Raw genomic sequence first — 19,924 nt, forward strand, 5'->3', positions numbered from 1 at the left:
CAGAACCAATTTTGGAAACACCTGTCCACTCTACCAGCAAGCAAAGTTATTATGGTGTTTGGTCCATGGGACAAAAACTCACCACAACATACAGCTGCTGCCAATAAAATAATCTTTACAACTGCCACCTTGACAATTTTAAAAATTATATTAGAAAAGTTATTTTATATTAACAGCTATTTATAGTAACTGGACCAGTGACTGCAATAATAGCAATAATATGGACGTAACCTACTGGTGGTTTTCTTTTAGGCTACACATTATTGTTTCCTAATTCTTCAGCAGTCATTGACCTTTTCAGTCCCTCAGTTTTCAGAGCTGAGGGTTTAAAGATAAGTTTTAGTGAAATTCTGCCCCCAATGGACTCACAGCAGCTAGGATTCTCTTAGAAATTTCTGAGGAAGACTGCAGGTTACGTACGTTTGTTGAGATGGTCCTCTGTACAGGAAATGTCGTGAAAGGTTGATAAATGATCCCAGTTCTATTAATAGCAGCATTCATAATGGAGAGATTAAGGTACCAAAGCCTCTCCATTTGGGCTCTTTTTGCAGGCAGGGTAACAAGAAAGGTGCCACACGTTGATTCCAAAAGAGGCCATTCAGCTGTGCAAATGAATAGCATTTTCCTGTCCTACCCACTGGGTTTTTGCATGGCTGTGTGAATTTCAGCCACAGTCTGCTCTTTCTAACTGACCATCTCCTGGGAAGCAAGATGGGAAATACTTCCATGAAGACCAATTTTATAGCATTTCAAAACACTTTAAGCCTTTTACCTGCTGTGGCAGAGTGTTCCGTTTGACTGAGATCAAGAAAAAAGAGAACAAGGCTTTCCCTCATCAAGTCAAAATTTCCTGTGTGCTGATGAGTCATCTCTGAGTACACTATTTGGGAAGAACACTCTGCATCAAAAGCCTGCCTTGGGCTACTCGAGAACCTCTGCTGACTCAGCGCTCAGTGGGGCAGTGGCCCAGCCAGAGCTATTAAGTGCAGATCTTAAAAACAGATAGTTAGTGAGAGAGAATGTCCAGGTTATTTATTTTCTCATGCACTGTGTGTTCTAAAAGACTTCCTAAGCAGCTATCTTGTATGAATAAAAATAGAGAACAGGGAAAGGAACTGTGGCCTTGGTAATTTAAGGAGCTTTGATTATTTATCGAGCTATGCGTTAGAGTAGTCAAATATGATCCACTTAGCCAGGACTGGCTGTATTATTTGCAAGGCCTAGTGCAAACTGAAAATTCAGGGTCCTTGTTCAAAAATTATTAAGAATTTCAAGATGGTGACAGCTGAGCATTAAACCTTATTGGCTGCACGGCCGTGCACCTAGCTCTCCCCTCTTAAGCACCCTAGGAAGCTGATCTTTGAACAGTGGCAGTTGAAATGGTGTACAGTGGGTTACATTTTTAAAATGTTCTGGGTTGCCTAGCAACTGGCTGAGGGCCTGAATGGGCTGACTTGCAGGTTTAGATACACCATCTTGAAAGTCTAAATTCATGGAAACCTTCTAGTGGACCGATAATTTTCAAGGAAAAGTAATATAGTGGGAGATGGAAGTGGGGAGGGCAAGAAGAAACACATTTTCTACTCTTATAACCTGGGTGGCTAGCTTGTCATTTTCCCTGTTCAATCTTCTAAGAATAAAACTTCATAAGTGAAGTAAAAGTAAAAAGGAAATTCCAGCTTTCTCAGAAATATAAACAATATTTTTTCTTAGATGATAATGAAAATGTTAATAAATATTTTTGATCACATTCATTTAGCAATCGAAGGGTATGATATAAGAAAACTGATTCACATTCACTGATCACTTAATAATAAGTACCTACTATGTGGTAGATTACAGAGATGAATAAGAGACAGTTTTTATTTTTAAGTAATTTAAGGTTATATGAGGACATTAAGCTAATATATAAGAAACAATTAGACAGCATTTCGTTTTTAAAGAACAGAGTCCATAATCTCCTCTCTTTCTCTTTTTGGTATTTTGCAGGGTCCTTGTGCTGCAGAATCAGAACCAGAGCTTTTGATGGGGAGCAAACAGTTTGGGCTTTCGAAAAACAGTCACATTGCAATTGCATTTGATGACACCAAAGTTAAAAACCGGTATGTGTTATTCTGAGATATTGGCAAAGAACTGATAAATGAAGAACTGCGTATTCTCACTTAATCAAGTTTAATCAACTATATTTATTAATTAATGAGGTTAGATTTTTTTTTTTTAATTCACTGAGTACAACAGAGAATAGAATTCTATTTTTCTTAGCCTGAGGAACACAGTTTAGGAAATCAGTAGCCTTGGAAAGTCCTCGTCTCTGAGAAGGTTTTACTTTCCTGTGTGAAAATACACCCATGATCTGACACCAGATTCTATTTTAGCATAAGTATGTTTTTATTTTTCTGTTTTACTTTGCATGCTTTTGTTTCACAGTCTGACGATTGAGTTGGAAGTGCGAACCGAAGCTGAATCAGGCTTGCTTTTTTACATGGCTCGGATCAATCATGCTGATTTTGCTACAGTTCAGCTGAGAAATGGATTTCCCTACTTCAGTTATGACTTGGGGAGTGGGAACACCAGCACCATGATCCCCACCAAAATCAATGATGGCCAGTGGCACAAGGTAATAGTCCCCCAGATGTTGGCAGGATGCTAAGAGGGGGTTCCTGGGTGGTGGCCATTCAGCATTCCCCTGGTGCCAGTACTATTTTGCCAGTGCAGACACTGACTCTGGTGTGACTGAATGCAGCAGAGCTTGAGAATAAAGCAAGTATTACAACAGTATACAACTGCCACAACCTTGGAAAATGTGATCAGACCTGGGTAGCTTTATCTTTGACCACTTGTATGCCTCATCACTGTACTACAAGGCTCCATCATTGATTTAGGGCTGTGGTTCTCAAACATCCATCTACAAACTAGGGCCAGGTAGTTGAAGACATTTCCACTGTTCTAAATGAGAAACACGGGACAACAGAATGTGTTAATCAAATCATAAAGCCCTATGTATTCAATTAAAGGGAATAATATTTACTCTGAGATTATATTTTCCTACTTTTAAGGTGCCAAAAAGGCCTCTCTTTTATGAAATAATATTTGTCCAAAGTAAAAGTGGGCACTACTAAAATGAGTCCTAAGACTTATCCCCCAACCTCAACACACACTAGTCTGTGAAAACCAGGAGTCTGGGAATGTCTGCTATAATGTGCTTAAAGGGCTCTAAGGTATCATTTCCACTGACAGTCATTTGGAACAACTTTTAAAATATTGGCCTTACACCCAGAAACTGGTACTGTTATGGGCACAGAAGGCTCGTTTGCCAGCCTACTGTCCTCTTTGGCATGACTGCAAGTAGATAATATACTGCCTGATTAAAACAAAAACTCAACATTTGTCTCTGCACCTGTGATGGCCTATTAAAGTAAAGCTTCCCTAGGTAGACCAATAAAATTTTTAATTTTCAGAGTAGGATATTGTTGGATGTTAGATTTGATATATTAACATACTTTGGTTTGTCATATCATATAGAAAGCCAAAGAACCTTAAAAAAAAATGCAGACTCAAAGTCAACCAATTTGTTATCTAGAATCTTCATATTTAGGTTAAGTATAGAATGTCCAATTTCCTTAAATACTAAGTTTGATAGTTGATATCTCTGACATTTCACCTTGACACTTCTTGTTTTATTTTTATTGCAAAGGTATATCCTCAGTCTTGCAAAAGCACATTTTGGCTTGTGATTATCTCTCAAAATTTTTTTTAGAGCAATTTTTGTGAAACCATAGATAAGTCAAAAATCCACTTTATTTTCGAATATGAGTTCGTTGTGGAACCAATGCAGTGCAGACAGCTTGAAATATCAACGAAGTGTTTGGGAAGGATGTGGCTAATGGATGCACAGTACCATGATGGTTTGAGAAGTTCCATTCTGGTGATTTTAATCTTGAAAATAAGTCACGTGGGTGATCTGAGACCAAGGTGGATAATGATGAGCTGAAAGCTGTAGTGGAAGCGAATTCATCTCAACCTATGTGTGGATTAGCAGCAAGGTTTGATGTTACTACTCCAACAATATTGAACAATTGGAAACAAATTGGCAAGGTAAAGAAGCTGGATAGATGGGTAACGCATGAATTAAATGAGCGTCAGCGGAGAAATCGTCTCGCAGTTTGCCTTTTTTTGCTGTCACAACATAAAGGCAAAACATTTCTGTACCGTATTGTTATGTGTGATGAAAAATGGATTCTTTCTGACAATCACAAGCATTCACCACAATGGTTGGATAAAGATGAAGTGCCAAAGCACAGTCCAAAACCAAATATCCATCAAAAAAAGGTAATGGTGTCTGTTTGGTGGTCCAGTGCTGGTATTATCCACTACAGCTTCATGAAACCTGGTCAATAGATTACAGAGGATGCCTGCTGCAAACAATTGGATGAAATGATGAGGATGCTTGTGATTAAGCAGCCGAGATTGGTAAAGAGAGATAGGCCAATTCTCTTGCAAGAGAATGTCGCAAAAAACAAGGCTGCTCAAACTACAGAAGCTGGGCATGGAAACTCTCCATCATCCACCATATTCACCAGACCTTGCACCAACTGACTACCACTTCTTCCAGGCTTTGGACCACTTCTTGCAAGGAAAAATATACAATTCTCAACAAGCTGTGGAAAACGCCTTTTGTGATTTCATTGCCACTCACTTTCCAGGCTTCTTCGCTGCTGGCATACACAAGGTGGCAAAACTGTGTTGATAGTTTAGGTGTATACTTTGAATAATTGTACTTTCTCTTGTTTGAGATGTTACAACTACACTTTTGCTTCGAAAATGGACATTTCATATTTAATGACCTAAATATTTACTAATATTTATGTACTAATATTTACTTGTGAGCTTATGACTACCAAATACTGATCCTAATGAAGGATGAAGGAACTCTCATTAAGGTTTCTTCTCATCTCTGGCTAGTAGAATAATAAATATGACACATGAGAAAAAGACATATTGTTGGGCCACAGTGAGGCTGGGATTGAGAAAGGAGCTTAAATACTGTAATGAGCCAAATTAAGGACAGATTTTATTTTGGAAGGTTTTTAAAAATTACTTCCCCAACCAGAATATTTAAGTGTAAAGCAAGGTGTTAAATTACTCTAATCCTGATCCAGACTCATTTTTAAACCATATTGTACTCAGCATTTCTTAAGCTTACATGCTCCTTTTCCTAAATTCAGACTCAAGGTTTTTATATTCAAGCCAGTCTTCACACCCCTTATTTCATTCTGTCTCAGAAGATAATTCACTCCACTGCCATAATTTCAGCATCAGTCAGGTTTTCATCTTCCTCCCTGACTTTGTACTGATCAGCTGCTGCAGAAACAGCATGCAGTCAGGATGTGCTGCTCTTCCTTTAATTCTGCATGAGGGCCTGTTAGGCAGAGGGACATGGCATATCTGAAATTGTGTTGAGAGCCCAGGCTTTGCTCAATCTGAATAATGCACTTTTAAAACTGGACATGTATACTCTGGTTTCTCTTCAGATCATATAAATCTTTTGCCTGTAAAACCGGACATCAATTTTACAGCCCACTTAGTTTGTGACAGAGTTATCAGCATGCAATTTCGTTATGACACGCCTACCTCTTGATACATAGGCACATTTGGCAACCTACAGAAGAGACTTCAACCTAAAACTTACCCAGGAAAATTTTGCATTCTTTTGGCAATGGTAGTCAAGGAAAAGATGGAGTTTGAGCTATTTTGTAAAATAGGTTTACTTTCATTTCTATTATGAGTTTAACTAGGCACTCTGTAAGTCATTTCGCTTTTTCATGGAAATATCCTAAAAGTTCTTATATCTTGTACTCAGCATATTTGGAATTTGTTCAATATTGGCATTAATGCCAGCCTAGAATCTTGCACCCTGCAAAACTGAGCTTCTTATAAAAGGAGAAATAAAGACTTTCTCAGACAAGCAGACTGAGGAAATTCATCAAGACAAGACCTCCCCTCCAGAAAGTACTCAGAACAGTGTTACACATGGATCAGCACAATAAACATACACCGGTGTAAAATCATCCAAAAGCTAAAGATCAAAGTTCAGATACCACAATGGCTCAAGAGAGAAAATAAAGCAACAAAGTTCAACTCAACAGGATGAACGGAAATCTGCCCCACTTATCAATTCTTTCAATAAATGTGAATGGCTTGAACTGCCCACTAAAGAGACACAGCCTGGCCAAATGGATAAATATACACAAGCCAAGTATCTGCTGTCTTCAGGAAACACATATCACCCACAAGGATGCATTCAGACTCAAGGTAAAAGGATGGAAAACAATATTTCATGCAAACAGAAACCAAAAGAAAGCTGGCATAGCTGTTCTGATTTCAGATAACTTAGCCTTCAAATCAACAAAACTAATGAAAGACAAAGATGGTCACTACATAATGGGGAAGGGTACAATTCAACAAGAAGTCATAACAATTCTAAATCTTTGTGCACCTGACTCAGGTACACCCAGATTAATAAAGCAAATTCTACTTGATCTAAACAAAATGATAAACAGCAACACTGTAATAGCTGGGGACTTCAACACCCGTCTGACAGAATAGGACAGATGCTCCAAACAGAAAATAAACAAAAAAAAAAATGGACTTAAACAGAACTCTAGAACAAATGAGCCCGACTGACATTTACAGAACATTCTACCCAAAACCACTGAATGTATGTTTTTCTCATCATCCCTTGGGACATTTTATAAAATTAACCATATCCTAGGCCACAAAGCATGTCTCAACAAATTTGAAAAATAGAAATTGTACCATGCATCTTCTCAGACCACAGTGGAATAATATTAGAAATCAACTCCAACAAAACACTCATCTCTACACAAAGTCATGGAAACTAAACAACCTTCTGCTGAACAATTATTCTGTTAGGAGGAAATTAAGATGGAAATCAAAGGATTCTTTGAAGTAAATGATAAAGGAGACATAAGTTAACAAAATCTGTGGGACACAGCTAAAGCAGTCCTGAGAGGAAAATTTATATACATAAATGCCTACATCCAAAAGACAGAAAGATCACAAATCAAAAATCTAAGGAATCATCTCAAAGAACTAGAAAAGGATGCACAAACCAAACCCAAACCCAGCAGAAGAAAAGAAATAACAAAGATCGGAGCAGAACTAAATGAAATTGATAACAAATAAATCTATACAGAAGATTAATAAAACAAAAAGTTGATTCTTTGAAAAAATAAACAAAATTGACATGCCTCTTGCTACACTATTGAGAAGGAGAAAAGAAAGGACTCTAATAAGCTCCATCAGTAAAGGAAAAAGGAGAAATTACAACTGATACAACTGAAATACAAAATATCATCTATGAATAGAATAAAAACCTCTATACACATAAACTTGAAAACGTGGAGGAAATGGACAAATTCTTAGAAACACACAGCTTCCCTATGCTCAATCAAGAAGAAATATAATTCCTGAACAGACCAATGTCAAGTACAAAATTGAAGCAGCAATAAGACACCTTCCTAAAAAGAAAAGTCCCAGACAAGATGGTTTCACAACCAAATTTTACGAGACCTAAAAGGAGAACTGGTGCCTATCCTACAAAAATTATTCCATAACATCAAGAAGGAAGGAATTCTCCCCAACACATTTTATGAAACCAACATCAACCTGATACAAAAACCAGGAAAGGATGCATCAAAAAAAAAGAAAACTACAGACCAATATTGCTTATGACTATAGATTCAAAAATTCTCAACAAAATCCTAGCAAACTGAATTCAGGTGCTTATCAAAAAAATAATCCATCACAACCAAGTGGAGATGGATTCATCCCAGTGATGCAGGGATGGTTCAGCATACACAAATCTATAAATGTAATTCACCACATACTTAAGAAGCAAAAACAAAGATCATGTGATCCTCTCCATACATACAGAAAAAGCATTCGACAAAATTCAGCACCCTTTTATGATAAGAATGCTTAACAAAATAGGCATAGATGGGACTTACCTAAAAATAATGCAAGCCATGTATGACAAACCCACAGCCAACATCATACTGAATGGGGAAAACTTGAAAGCATTCCCCCTTAGAACTGGAACCAGACAAGGCTGCCCTCTATCACAACTTCTATTCAACGTAGTGTTGGAAGTCCTAGCCAGAGCAATCAGACAAGAAAAGGAAATCAAGGGCATCCAAATGGGGGCAGAAGAGGTCAAGCTATCACTCGTTGCTGATGATATGATCTTATATATAGAAAACCCCAAAGATTCTACCATGAGACTTCTGGAATTGATAAACAAATTCAGCAAAGTCTCAGGTTACAAAATCAATGTACAGAAATCAGTAGCATTCTTATATGCCAACAACAGTCAAACTGAGAACCAAATCAAAGACTCAGTACCCTTCACAACAGCAACAAAGAAAATAAAATACCTAGGAATATATTTAACTAATGAGATAAAAGACCTCTACAGGGTGAACTACGAAACACTGAGGAAGGAAATGGCAGAGGACGTAAACAGGTGGAAAACCATACCATGCTCATGGGTTGACAGAATCAACATTGTTAAAATGTCTATACTATCCAAAGTGATCTACAGATTCAATGCAATCCCTATTAAAATCCCGACATCATTTTTCACAAATCTAGAAAAAAATAATTCTATGCTTCCCATGGAACCAGAGAAGACCCCGTATAGAAAAAGCAATCTTAAGCAAAAGGAATAAACTGGAAGGCATCAATTTACCAGACTTCAAGCTATACTATAAGGCTATAGTAAGTAAAACAGCATGGTACTGGCACAAGAACAGAGACATAGACCAATAGAACAGAGCTAAGAACCCAGATATAAAACCATCCTTATATAGCCATCTGATCTTTGACAAAGCAGACAAAAACATACACTGGGGAAAAGAATCCTTATTCAATATATAGTGCTGGGAAAATTGGATAGCCACATGTAGAAGACTGAAACAGGATCCTCACCTTTCACCTCTCACAAAAATCAACTCACAGTGTGTAACAGACTGAAACCTAAGGCATGAAACTATAAGAATTCTAGAAGAAAATGTTGGAAAAACTCTTGTAGACATTGGCCTAGGCAAAGAATTTATGAAGAAGACCTCAAAGGCAATCACAGCAGCAACAAAAATAAATAAATGGGACCTGATCAAATTAAAAAGCTTCTGCACAGCCAAGGAAACTATCATGAGAACAAACAGACAGCCTTCAGAATGGGAAAAAATATTTACATGCTACCCATCCCATAAAAGGCTGATAACTAGAATCTATATAGAACGCAGGAAAATCAGCAAGAAAAAAATCAAACAACCCTTTCAAAAAGTGGACAAAGGACATGAACAGAACTTTTCAAAAGAAGATAGACTAATGGCCAACAAACATATCAAAAAAATGCTCAATATCTCTAATCATCAGGGAAATGCAAATCAAAACCACAATGAGATATCACTTAACTCCAGTAAGAATAGCCTTTATCAAAAGTCCCAAAACAATAAATGTTGGTGTGGATGCAGAGAGATAGGAACACTCATACACTGCTGCTGGGAGTGCAAACTAGTACAACCTCTGTGGAAAGTAATATGGAGATACCTCAAAGAACTATAAGTAGAACTACCATTTGATCCAGCAATCCCATTACTGGGCATCTACCCAAAACAAAAGATATTTTATTTAAAAGACATCTGCACTAGAATGTTTATAGCAGCACAATTCACAATTGCAAAGATGTGGAAACAACCCAAGTGCCCATCAACACATGAGTGGATTAATAAAATATATATGTACACCACGGAGTTCTACTCAGCCACAAAAAACAATGGTGATCTAGCCCCTCTTGTATTATCCTGGATAGAGCTGAAGCCCATTCTACCAAGTGAAGTATCACAAGAATGGAAAAACAAGCACCACATGTACTCACCATCAAATTGGTATTAACTGATCAGCACTATGTGCACATATAGTGGTAACATTCATCAGGTGTCAGGCAGATGGTGGGCGGTGGTGGGGGAGGGTGGAGAAAGAGATGGGTATATTCACACCTAATGAGTGTGGTGCATACTGCCTGGGGGATGGACACCCTTGAAGCTCTGACTCAGGTGGGGCAAAGGCAATATACGTAACCTAAACATTTGTACCCCTGTAACATGACAAAATAAAAAATTTAAAAAAAATGTAAAGAAAGATTGGCATTAATGACCCCTCCTCTTTTTTATAGATTAAGATAATGCGAATTAAACAAGAAGGAATTCTTTATGTAGATGATGCCTCCAACAGAACCATCAGTCCCAAGAAAGCTGATATCCTGGACGTTGTGGGAATGCTGTATGTTGGTGGGTTACCCATCAACTACACTACCCGAAGAATTGGTCCAGTAAGTTTCTAGTTCCTTCTTTGTTGCCTAAATATCTGGCTGAGTCATTTATTTATGTATTTTGAATTATTAGGCTACATAGGCCCATGATTACTTGTAGGTGAAAAGGAAATCATCTTTTTCTGAGAAGTGACAAAAGGTTTTCCAGACAGATCTAACTCTGAGAGCAGTATCACAGAATGCTGAGTGTGGACCCTGGAGCCAGAATCCTTCAGTTTGAATACCTGATTACCTATTGACTAGCTATGTGGCCTTGAGCAAATTATCTTTCTTTGGCAAAATTCTCTCTTTTGCAAAACAGGCTAATGATAATACCAAACAAAGTTGCTGTAAAGGTTAGTTGAGGTTATATATTTAAAGCATTTCAAGGAGTACCAGGCATATAGAAAGCACTAGACAACAAGGAAGATGAAAATGATGGTATTCATGGTGTTGTTTTAGGACTACAGATTTATCAAATATTGAGAGATAGTATTTAGAGCACAGTTATCCAATTTTGGATTCAGAATTTAAAGTCCTCACAATGTTCTGAATCAATATTCACAAAATAAGTCTTTGTCAGACCATGTGTCCTAGTTTGCTTTAGAAAGTATTATTTTGAAAAGCACAGGGGATTAATGTTTTTAGAGAACATGCTAGATATAAATGTGATACATTTCTATACTCAAATTAGGACACATGATAACATAAATTTGTTCATTCATCAAAGACAATTGACAATTATAGTTGTAATTCTCAGCATTTGGCTTCTCTTGTGGATGATTAGTATTACTCTCCTTTCATAGCTATTGGATATGCTTCCTAGGTCTATCAAAAACAAGAGTCTCTGAAGTGACAGTGGCAAAAGTGATTAAGTTAATTTCCTAAAACCAGATATAATATAATGGAGCAGAATATGACTGAGTTATTTCTGAATTCCTTGAACCCCAAATATTTCATGCCAACTTTCAAGTTTTATGTGTACGTGCATTTTCTTAGGGGAGGATCCACTGCTCTCATTAGATTTTCAAAAGGAAGAAGCACTGAACCAAACCTAATTACCTTTTCAAATAGAAATTGAACATAGATTATGACAAAATGTATATATAGTAAGGTTAATAAACTATTAATAGAAATGTGGAATCAGGGACATAAGAGAGCAATTAAAACTTACAATACCCATAGAAGGCCCATAGCTATGTCAAACCAGTGGAGACATAACGTGCAGTAATTAGGATATCGGAACAATCACATTCTAGGCTAGATACATCCTAGTTGAGAGGCACAACACACGATTTGCTGCACCCATGCTGGGAAGTCTGGTGACAGTACAGAACCCAGGCAGCTTTGGGGGATGTCCCCTTTGGGGGACAACCAGCTGATGACTACATGCATAGAGTACCCCCCAAGTGATTATATTCCGCATAAAGAGCAAAGTTCTGCTAAAATTTGGCATCTGTTTTTTCTGACCTGAATATTTAGGTGACCTACAGCATTGATGGCTGCATCAGGAATCTTCACGTGGCAGAGGTCCCTGCTGATCTTGAACAGCCAACCTCCAGCTTCCATGTTGGGACATGTTTTGCAAATGCTCAGAGGGGAACATATTTTGATGGAACAGGTTTTGCCAAAGCAGGTAAGGCTCTTCCATTTCTTTCCTGTTGAATATTAACCAGGGTTCACTTCTTGCTTGTACCAAAAAAGGAAAAGTCCCCAGCATCCTAAGCTACCATCGTTTATTTAAACCAGAAATGAACTTATAGAAGTAATTTAAAAATGCCTTTTAAAAATTCATGTATCTGATTGTGATGAGAACTAATAGAAGAAATAAAGTAAAAGCCTATTTGGAGAGTTTATTCCATATCCTTCACTGGAGATCAGTAACAACAAAATAAATGTCATTCTGCAAGAAGGCTCTTAGGTTTACACTACATAATTTTTCTACCTTCCAGTTTTCTCTTACTACCTTTCTGGAAGTGATATACCATTTTCCTTTATTCATCGTCAATTCCTTGCACAGCTCCATTTCTTGGTCTCCTCCCCCTCAACACACACACATATATACCATGCACACACAATGGTGACCATTTCTTGTTGGTAGTAATGGTGAATGACACCATTCCTGGCTTTCTTTAAGTATTTCCCTCACTCTCTTCCAAATAAACATTTCCAGTATGGGTCTGGATCACTGATCATGAATGTAGAGTTTGGAAAGTAAAATTAGAAATAACCTCTGCGTAATAATTTTTAAAATCTGACAATATACTTGAAGATAGAACCAGTCCTATGGTTACTATAAACACGTGTTTGTTCATTAGAAAGAAATTAATGAGCACATAATATGTGAAGATAATTATGGGAAAAAGAAAAGTAAACGAAATATGTTTTTTTCTTCAAGAATGTATGATCAATAGTTAAGATTCTGTTTGCTCAGAAATCACAAGAAGGCAAGTAAAAATGGTTACACACTGCAAAAGACATATAAGCAAAGTTCTGTAGATATTTAAAAGAAAGATTAATTTTGGTTGGGGAAATCAGGAAAGGTTTTGTGGAGGAATTGACATTTGAGCTAAGATTTAGAAGATGATTTGAATGCTCCCATGCAAAAGTTGTAGGAGGTGAAACAGTAGGACCCTTCAACAAAGTATAGGCAGGAAACTTCAGCTATGTAGAAGCAGAAAACTGAAAAACACAGGATATGTTAAATATTGAAACATTGGGTTATATTGAACCCCAGATTCCATGTGCTGTGAAAGTCCAAAGGCTTCCCCAAGATTTCTGCAAATTCACAGATGGCTAGCATTCTCTTAGTCATATCTGACAGCAAGCTTCAGCTTCAGACTCTGCAGTTAATGGATTGACTGCCATCCTGCCTGGGCTCTTTTGGTTCTGGATCAAACTGGACCAGAAAATTAACCACTTCCCCAATTTCCAACAACTCCTGCCATCCCCCACACAGTGCAATACAATCTACATGAGACATGGATGGTCAGAGAAGATTGCGTCACTGGAAAACACAACTTCTATTTAATCTTTGACATCTTTGTTCATAAAAGCTTTCTGGCCCTGATCACTGGCATTTTTATTGGCCTTTTCATTCTCTCTGTCCTCAGCTGAACTTCCGCATGTCATTCTTCCCTTCTCCTTACTTCTCCCTTTCTGTTTTATTTTTCAGAACAACTCAGCTTCTTATACTCTTTATTTTCTGTCTTTTGTTAATGTTTTTTTGTTGTTGTTGTTGTTGTTGTTTGGAGTCAAGGTCTCACTATGTTTCCAAGGCTGGTCTCAAACTCCTAGGCTCAAATGATCTTCTTGCCTCAGCCTCCCAAGTAACTGGGACTATAGATGCTCACCACCACTGCTGGCTACCCTTTTCTTAAAGTCTGCTAAAGCCACCTTTGTCTATGCAAACCCATCAAGATTCTCATTAGAACAAAAAATCTTTCACATAATAAACACCGTCCTTCATTGGAGAGCTGTAGTTATACATAGCATTTATTTCTTACCCACTAAATAGAAGACATGGGAAAATTCCCATGAGCATTTCCCTAATACTCCATGCAGCTGATGTGGTCTAGACTGATCTTAACAAATCACCTTGTTCCTAAGAGGTATATTTGAAATACTTGCTCAAAGATTAAGTTAATCAGTGAGCCAAATATAGAAAATTATAGAGAAAAGAACTGGATGAACTAGAGAAGTCTATTTTTGTCCCAGAATTTTCCCATCAAAACTGAACTTGCAATTCCTCTATTTATTAATAAAATATTTAGCAACCTTTGAACACTTTCAGATGATTGTATTATTTAGAGTGTCCCAATAAAATCTTGCTGAATAATCACTGAAATGCTTTTCTTAACCCAACAGAGAGACTTCTAACATAATCATACTTGGCTGGGAGATTCTTTGAGTCAATTTCCGTGTGTATACATTTATTCAACAAATATGTATTAAACTTGCATGATATGTCAGATACGTTGGTAGGCACAGGGATAAAATAATGAGCAATATAGACAAAGTCCCTGTCCTTACAGAACTTACATTCTAGGAGGGAAGATGGCCAAGAAAATAAGCAATAACTATAGAGTGTGTTACATGACACAATGGTGGAAGTGTAGGCCATATGGGAGTCTGGAACTTACAGCTCTCATCAATAATTATAAGTGGCTAGCATCTGAATTAAAATCTAGTAAAACCATTGCATTGTATAAATCTGAATTAACAATCCCCATATTCTAATCTGCAATTTTAAAAAATCTTCATTTTACAGTTGGTGGATTCAAAGTGGGATTGGACCTTCTTGTAGAATTCGAGTTCCGTACAACTCGAACCACTGGAGTTCTTCTGGGAATCAGCAGTCAGAAAATGGATGGACTGGGTATTGAAATGATTGATGAAAAAGTGAGTGTCAGTCATCCCAACCTTTCTGATTTCTCCTGACATTGTTGATGTGTAGAGAACTATATTTTGCAACCTGGCTGTATTCTTTGTTGGGAGAAAGGCCAGTTGTATCTTTTCCTCCTTCTGGATTATCTCAATTTGTGTGTGTTTTCAGCACAACTATTCTGCGGACCAGTATCAACTTTAACCATGTTAATTCTACAGCAAGCCAATGTGTTAACTAATAAGGGACCAAATCATTTGAGATCTCAAGCACTTACTGTGTTGCTATAAGTACACTGTTATTCTCCTCTGTAAGAACACACAGACTCTGAAAGCAGTGATTCCAGTGGTAGAAAAAGGAGGAGACTTGGATCATCTAACATCAATCAGCCTCTTATAATAGGGTAGGCATCTCTCAGAAGTCAGGGTAGCCAGCTGACCTATATCAGCTTCTCAATTTTTATTTAAAAGTATCCAGATACTGTTTCAAAAAGAGCAAATTTATAAGAATCTTGCGTCATTTTGCTTATAATTGTTAATCTAATTCTAAACACCTATTTGTACTCTAGCCCAAGCAGCAGAGCGAGACTCTATCTCAAAAGTAAACGAACACCTTTTTGATCCCTGCAGTGAGAGGACTCGTTTAAATGTACTTTGTACTACAGGGAGCAGGTAAAATGAGAAGACAAAGCAGGAAATTTCACAAGTTTCCTCTTTGGCTACTAAGTGGGAATCATACTTCAACTCTGTTCATATTTCTACCCTTAGTGTGCTATTGCCTCCCAAGAAGAAAAATCACTTAGTGACCCAAAATGCCCTTTCCTTGCCTCTTTCCTCCTTCCCCTCAGTCCTCAAACCATCCTCAAAGGCAATGTTGAGGGAAAAAAAAAAAAAAAAAGATCCAGGACCTTAGAGGCCCAAAAGGATGAACAAATAAGCAGCACTTAATAGTTTTGTCAAATTTTTAAAACATACTTTTACTATACCTTGTTGAAGTAAGCTTCATTCTATCACCTGCTTATAACCACAGTTACTATCAACATGTCACTGTTCAAGTGCATTTCTCACCAAGCTCCTCATACATGCAAAATCCTGTCGTGATACACGCCACCCAGTATAGTAAACTCTCCACTAATATTTACATCACTACAGAGTTTACAACCTTTTCATCTATTTACTTGCACTTTTAATTTTCTTTTTAAAAACCCCATTTCTATTTTTTTACCTTGTCAAATGTGTTGCCAAATTGACTAATGGTTTTAATGTTTCAATATGTTTCTTTTCTTCATCAGCTTCAAAAGAATTCGGTCATCTAAAATTTCAGGGGCCTTTCCACATTACTAGAAACAGACTTTTCTCATTTAGGCAAGAACTTCTAATCTAAGTTCTTGATTGTTAGGAATTTAACTGGCCTTCTGGTTCAGGTCTTTGGCACCTGAGACATGAAACGGGGCCCCCAAAAGTAATTTATGTAACTCTCAATTTTGAAATCCATGAAGTAAAAAAAAAAAAAATACAATTAAAACATCAAAAGTTTAAATTTAAAAAAAAAATACTTAAAGTGAATTTGTAAACCTAATTAATGAGTCACTTTAAACAACATTTTTTAAGAAAATTTTATAAGGTTCACTAAGAACTCTCACACTCTAAAAAGAGCTGTGGTAGAATTTTTCCCTATGTACAAAGAGGTTCTTTTCTTGTCACCTGGCCTCAAATTTTCCTGAAAGCAGAATTATTACTAGCTTCACACATTTTGCCTATTATTCCCAACAATGCCCAAAAGCAAAGAACATAATTTGTGACTTCTGGTCATTAGATTTGTGTTTTAATTTATGTCAAGTTTTTAAAAATTTTTCAATATGTCCCCATGATGTTTACTTCTAATAATTCTAGTTGATGTCTTTCCTAGAGACCTAGTAATTTTTCCTATGTGAACCATTATGATACCCCAGTAATGAAACCATCTGTGACCATTCACTTTCCTACTTTCTAGCTTATGTTTCATGTGGACAATGGTGCCGGCCGATTCACTGCTGTCTATGATGCTGGGATCCCAGGGTATTTGTGTAATGGACAATGGCATACAGTCATTGCCAACAAGATCAAACATCGTGTTGAGCTCACAGTAGATGGGAACCAGGTGGAAGCCCAAAGCCCAAACCCAGCATCATCCTCAGCTGACACCAATGACCCTGTGTTTGTTGGAGGCTTCCCAGGTCAGTATTGGCTACCCCAGCATGAATATCTTTGCTCCGTTATGTTAGTGGTTTTGAAAACATTTCTATTTATATAAGTATGTCCAAGAATATGTGTTTAAGTGTACTTGCTTCCTAGCTTTAGCATCTGCTCCCATAAATAACACCTTACCTAAAATTTCCAGTGTGTAAAATGAGCATATTACTTATATAAACCACATGGGACTGAACTTTTCATGATAGCCCCTAAAGTTTCATTCATGGAGAGATTGAGCCCAGAGGAAATGAATTTGGCTTATAAAAGATATGAGGCATTTAACAGCAATTCTAGCCAAAGTTGCTGTTCTTTTTGATTTTTTAAAAAATTAGTATACCAGAGGAATCATAAAATGTTATGGAACTTATTTCCCCAAGTTCTGGAAATCATTGGGTTAAATGTAGCTAATTTCCCCCTTAGGTTATTATAGAGTTTATATTTATATTACAAAGAAACCCAAGCAATAAATCTACATTCAAAAATCCTTCTCCAGCACATTAAATATAGCATGTGAACCACAGAGAGTTACCTAAAGTGCCCATAAACAGGAGTGGCCACCTTGATGGGAAGTAAGCCAAGTGCCTCTTAATAATACTGTAATAACACAGACTCCTGGAATGATCTTTCATCATTTTGTCAAGAGAAATTTTGGCCCAATTTATATAAAGCTCCTCTGCTTAACAAAACAAACAAAATGTATATTCAGCAGTGGGTGACAGAGCAAAAGATAGAGAAGTAATGGGGGCCAATTGAGAGCTCCTCTTTCCAAGGTTTCTTCTGGGTTTTAAAAAGATCTTTTACCACAATCAGGATAAACCCCAGTATTTTAGGAAGGAGATAATGTACTTCTCCATTCGGTTTATGAAATGGGAGCCCAGTTAGCACCTAGTAGGTCTGCTGAAAGAAGGGCCTCCTTAATAAAAGGAAGATTTTATGTAAGTTTCCAAACAGCTTCATCTTTGGGGATTTATTTTTACAATGTAAGGAAGTGATAAAGTCACCTTTAAAAATCCATGTTCTAACTCAGTATTTGATCAATTGTTTTGTTTCATGAAATAAAATTGTATAGTTTTAAGTCCCAGTTCTAAATTTGTTCATTCCAAACCAAATGGTTTGATGTCTTAAAAGGTATCATTCTAGATGTTTTCATATTTCATAATACATAACTATTTAAAAAGTTGATTATTTCCCTACAATTCTGTTAGTAAAGCTGAAAACAAAATCACTAACTTCACATTAAGACAGCATTCCAGTGTAATCTCAAACTAACAGTTGACTTTGAAACATGCTTCTTAACATTCAGTGCAGCAGTGTTTCAAAACTGAGCCCTCTTGCGTTGTTTTTTCAGATGGCCTCAACCAGTTTGGCCTGACCACCAACATTCGGTTCCGAGGTTGTTTCCGATCCCTGAGACTCACCAAAGGTACAGGCAAGCCACTGGAGGTTAATTTTGCCAAGGCCCTGGAACTGAGGGGTGTTCAACCTGTATCATGCCCAGCCAACTAATAAAAGTAAATGTAACCCAAGAAGGGTCCATCAAAACAAGTATATCCAGTAAAAGAAAAAAAAACATATTTTACCTATGTATGATAATAAAACTAATTTGTGCACATATATAGAATCCTTTCTGTATTCAGTTAGTGCTAATTCAGACCCCAGACTGGATTTTAATTCAAGGTCTTTCTCAAGTCCATAAATATTAAACCAGTTATTTTATTCTAAATAATTGCTTGTTTTGTGTGATTTTAAGGATAAAAGGCAACTGACCAGAAATTGTTGAATTTGCAACATGCCCTGCAGGCATCTCAAGGAAAAGAGCTCAGATGTAATTTACGAAGGCAACTTTTTCTTTAAACTTACTCCTATTAATATTTTTATCATCCTTTTCCATGTATGTTGGCTTTGGCTTTCTGTCTAAGCCACTGAAAACAAGTAGATTTGGCATGTGTGATTGGGAGGAAATCAGTTTCCTTACTCGCTCTGTTTGTGAAAGCATTAGCAAATCATTTTCCCGATCCAAGTTCATTATTAGAAAGTTTAACTAGCCATATGAGTGAATACCTTTTTATGCTGAAGGTAGAAAGTATAGATCAGATTCAGGCCAGAGAGCTTAATTACTTGATTTTCTTGTTTGATAATGATTTATAGGCTTTGGGGAGATCCAAGAACCAAGCTTCTGGATGACAATTAAGCACACATTTGATACTACAGTACTGAGGTTTTGGGCTCTTTAAGTTTACAGTGATTATCACAATCTACAGCTAGGTGGAGAGGAATAATGCTGAAATGTATTTTTGCTTTCCAGGAAACAATAAGCCAGAAACTTAACACATTGACTACCACAGGAGAAAAAAAATTTTTTTCCTTGGGGCCACAATGTTTTCTTACAAAAATAGAATAAAAACTTTAAAAACAAAAGATCCTTTTTAATTTAATGAAAAATTTAATGAAAATCAAAATTTATTGACTTCTATTCATTTAATTCACGTTTTTAGAATTAATTTGTCAATGTTAATTGTAACAGTAAGAACATCAACAAGTAAGATTTTCACGAACCAACTGCAGGGTTTTGCCCAAGTTTTGCTTCACAAGGCCCCGGGCTCAAAACTAGCGTGAGTTAAATACAACTCACATGGCAGTTAATGTGTTAAAAGGCATACTTCATTGAGTCTTTTTGAGTTGTAATTTGACCTAACAAATTCATTTTCTAAAAAATTCCCATGTTTTATTCTCCTTTTACCCATGATTTCAATCGTCTTCCAAGGGGTCTGTGAGAAGACTAGCCTAGATTTTATTCATCAACTTAAGAAGGAAACATTTAATTTGCCATCTTTAGTAGAAATGGTTGCAGTCTAATAATTCAGAACACTTAAAACAACAGGAGACTTCCCACAGTATGGAAATTTTAGCCAAAGA

General features: G+C 36.8%; 1 protein-coding gene across 2 annotated transcripts in view; it reads left to right on the forward strand.

Annotated features, from left to right (window-relative positions):
* The window catches only part of LAMA2 (laminin subunit alpha 2), a 568,286-nt gene extending 549,555 nt beyond the window's left edge, over positions 1 to 18,731 (forward strand). For both annotated transcript variants that reach the window (XM_069489233.1, XM_069489235.1), the window contains 7 exons: positions 1,990 to 2,102; positions 2,428 to 2,617; positions 10,259 to 10,414; positions 11,876 to 12,029; positions 14,664 to 14,794; positions 16,770 to 16,992; positions 18,357 to 18,731. In XM_069489233.1, the coding sequence (XP_069345334.1) occupies positions 1,990 to 2,102; positions 2,428 to 2,617; positions 10,259 to 10,414; positions 11,876 to 12,029; positions 14,664 to 14,794; positions 16,770 to 16,992; positions 18,357 to 18,514 (1,125 nt within the window). In that variant the 3' untranslated portion in view covers positions 18,515 to 18,731. The remainder of the gene's footprint in view (positions 1 to 1,989; positions 2,103 to 2,427; positions 2,618 to 10,258; positions 10,415 to 11,875; positions 12,030 to 14,663; positions 14,795 to 16,769; positions 16,993 to 18,356) is intronic.
* The last annotated feature ends 1,193 nt before the right edge of the window (positions 18,732 to 19,924 follow it).

Source organism: Eulemur rufifrons, chromosome 15 (genome assembly GCF_041146395.1).
Source record: "Eulemur rufifrons isolate Redbay chromosome 15, OSU_ERuf_1, whole genome shotgun sequence".
In the NCBI taxonomy this organism is placed as follows: Eukaryota; Metazoa; Chordata; class Mammalia; order Primates; family Lemuridae; genus Eulemur; species Eulemur rufifrons.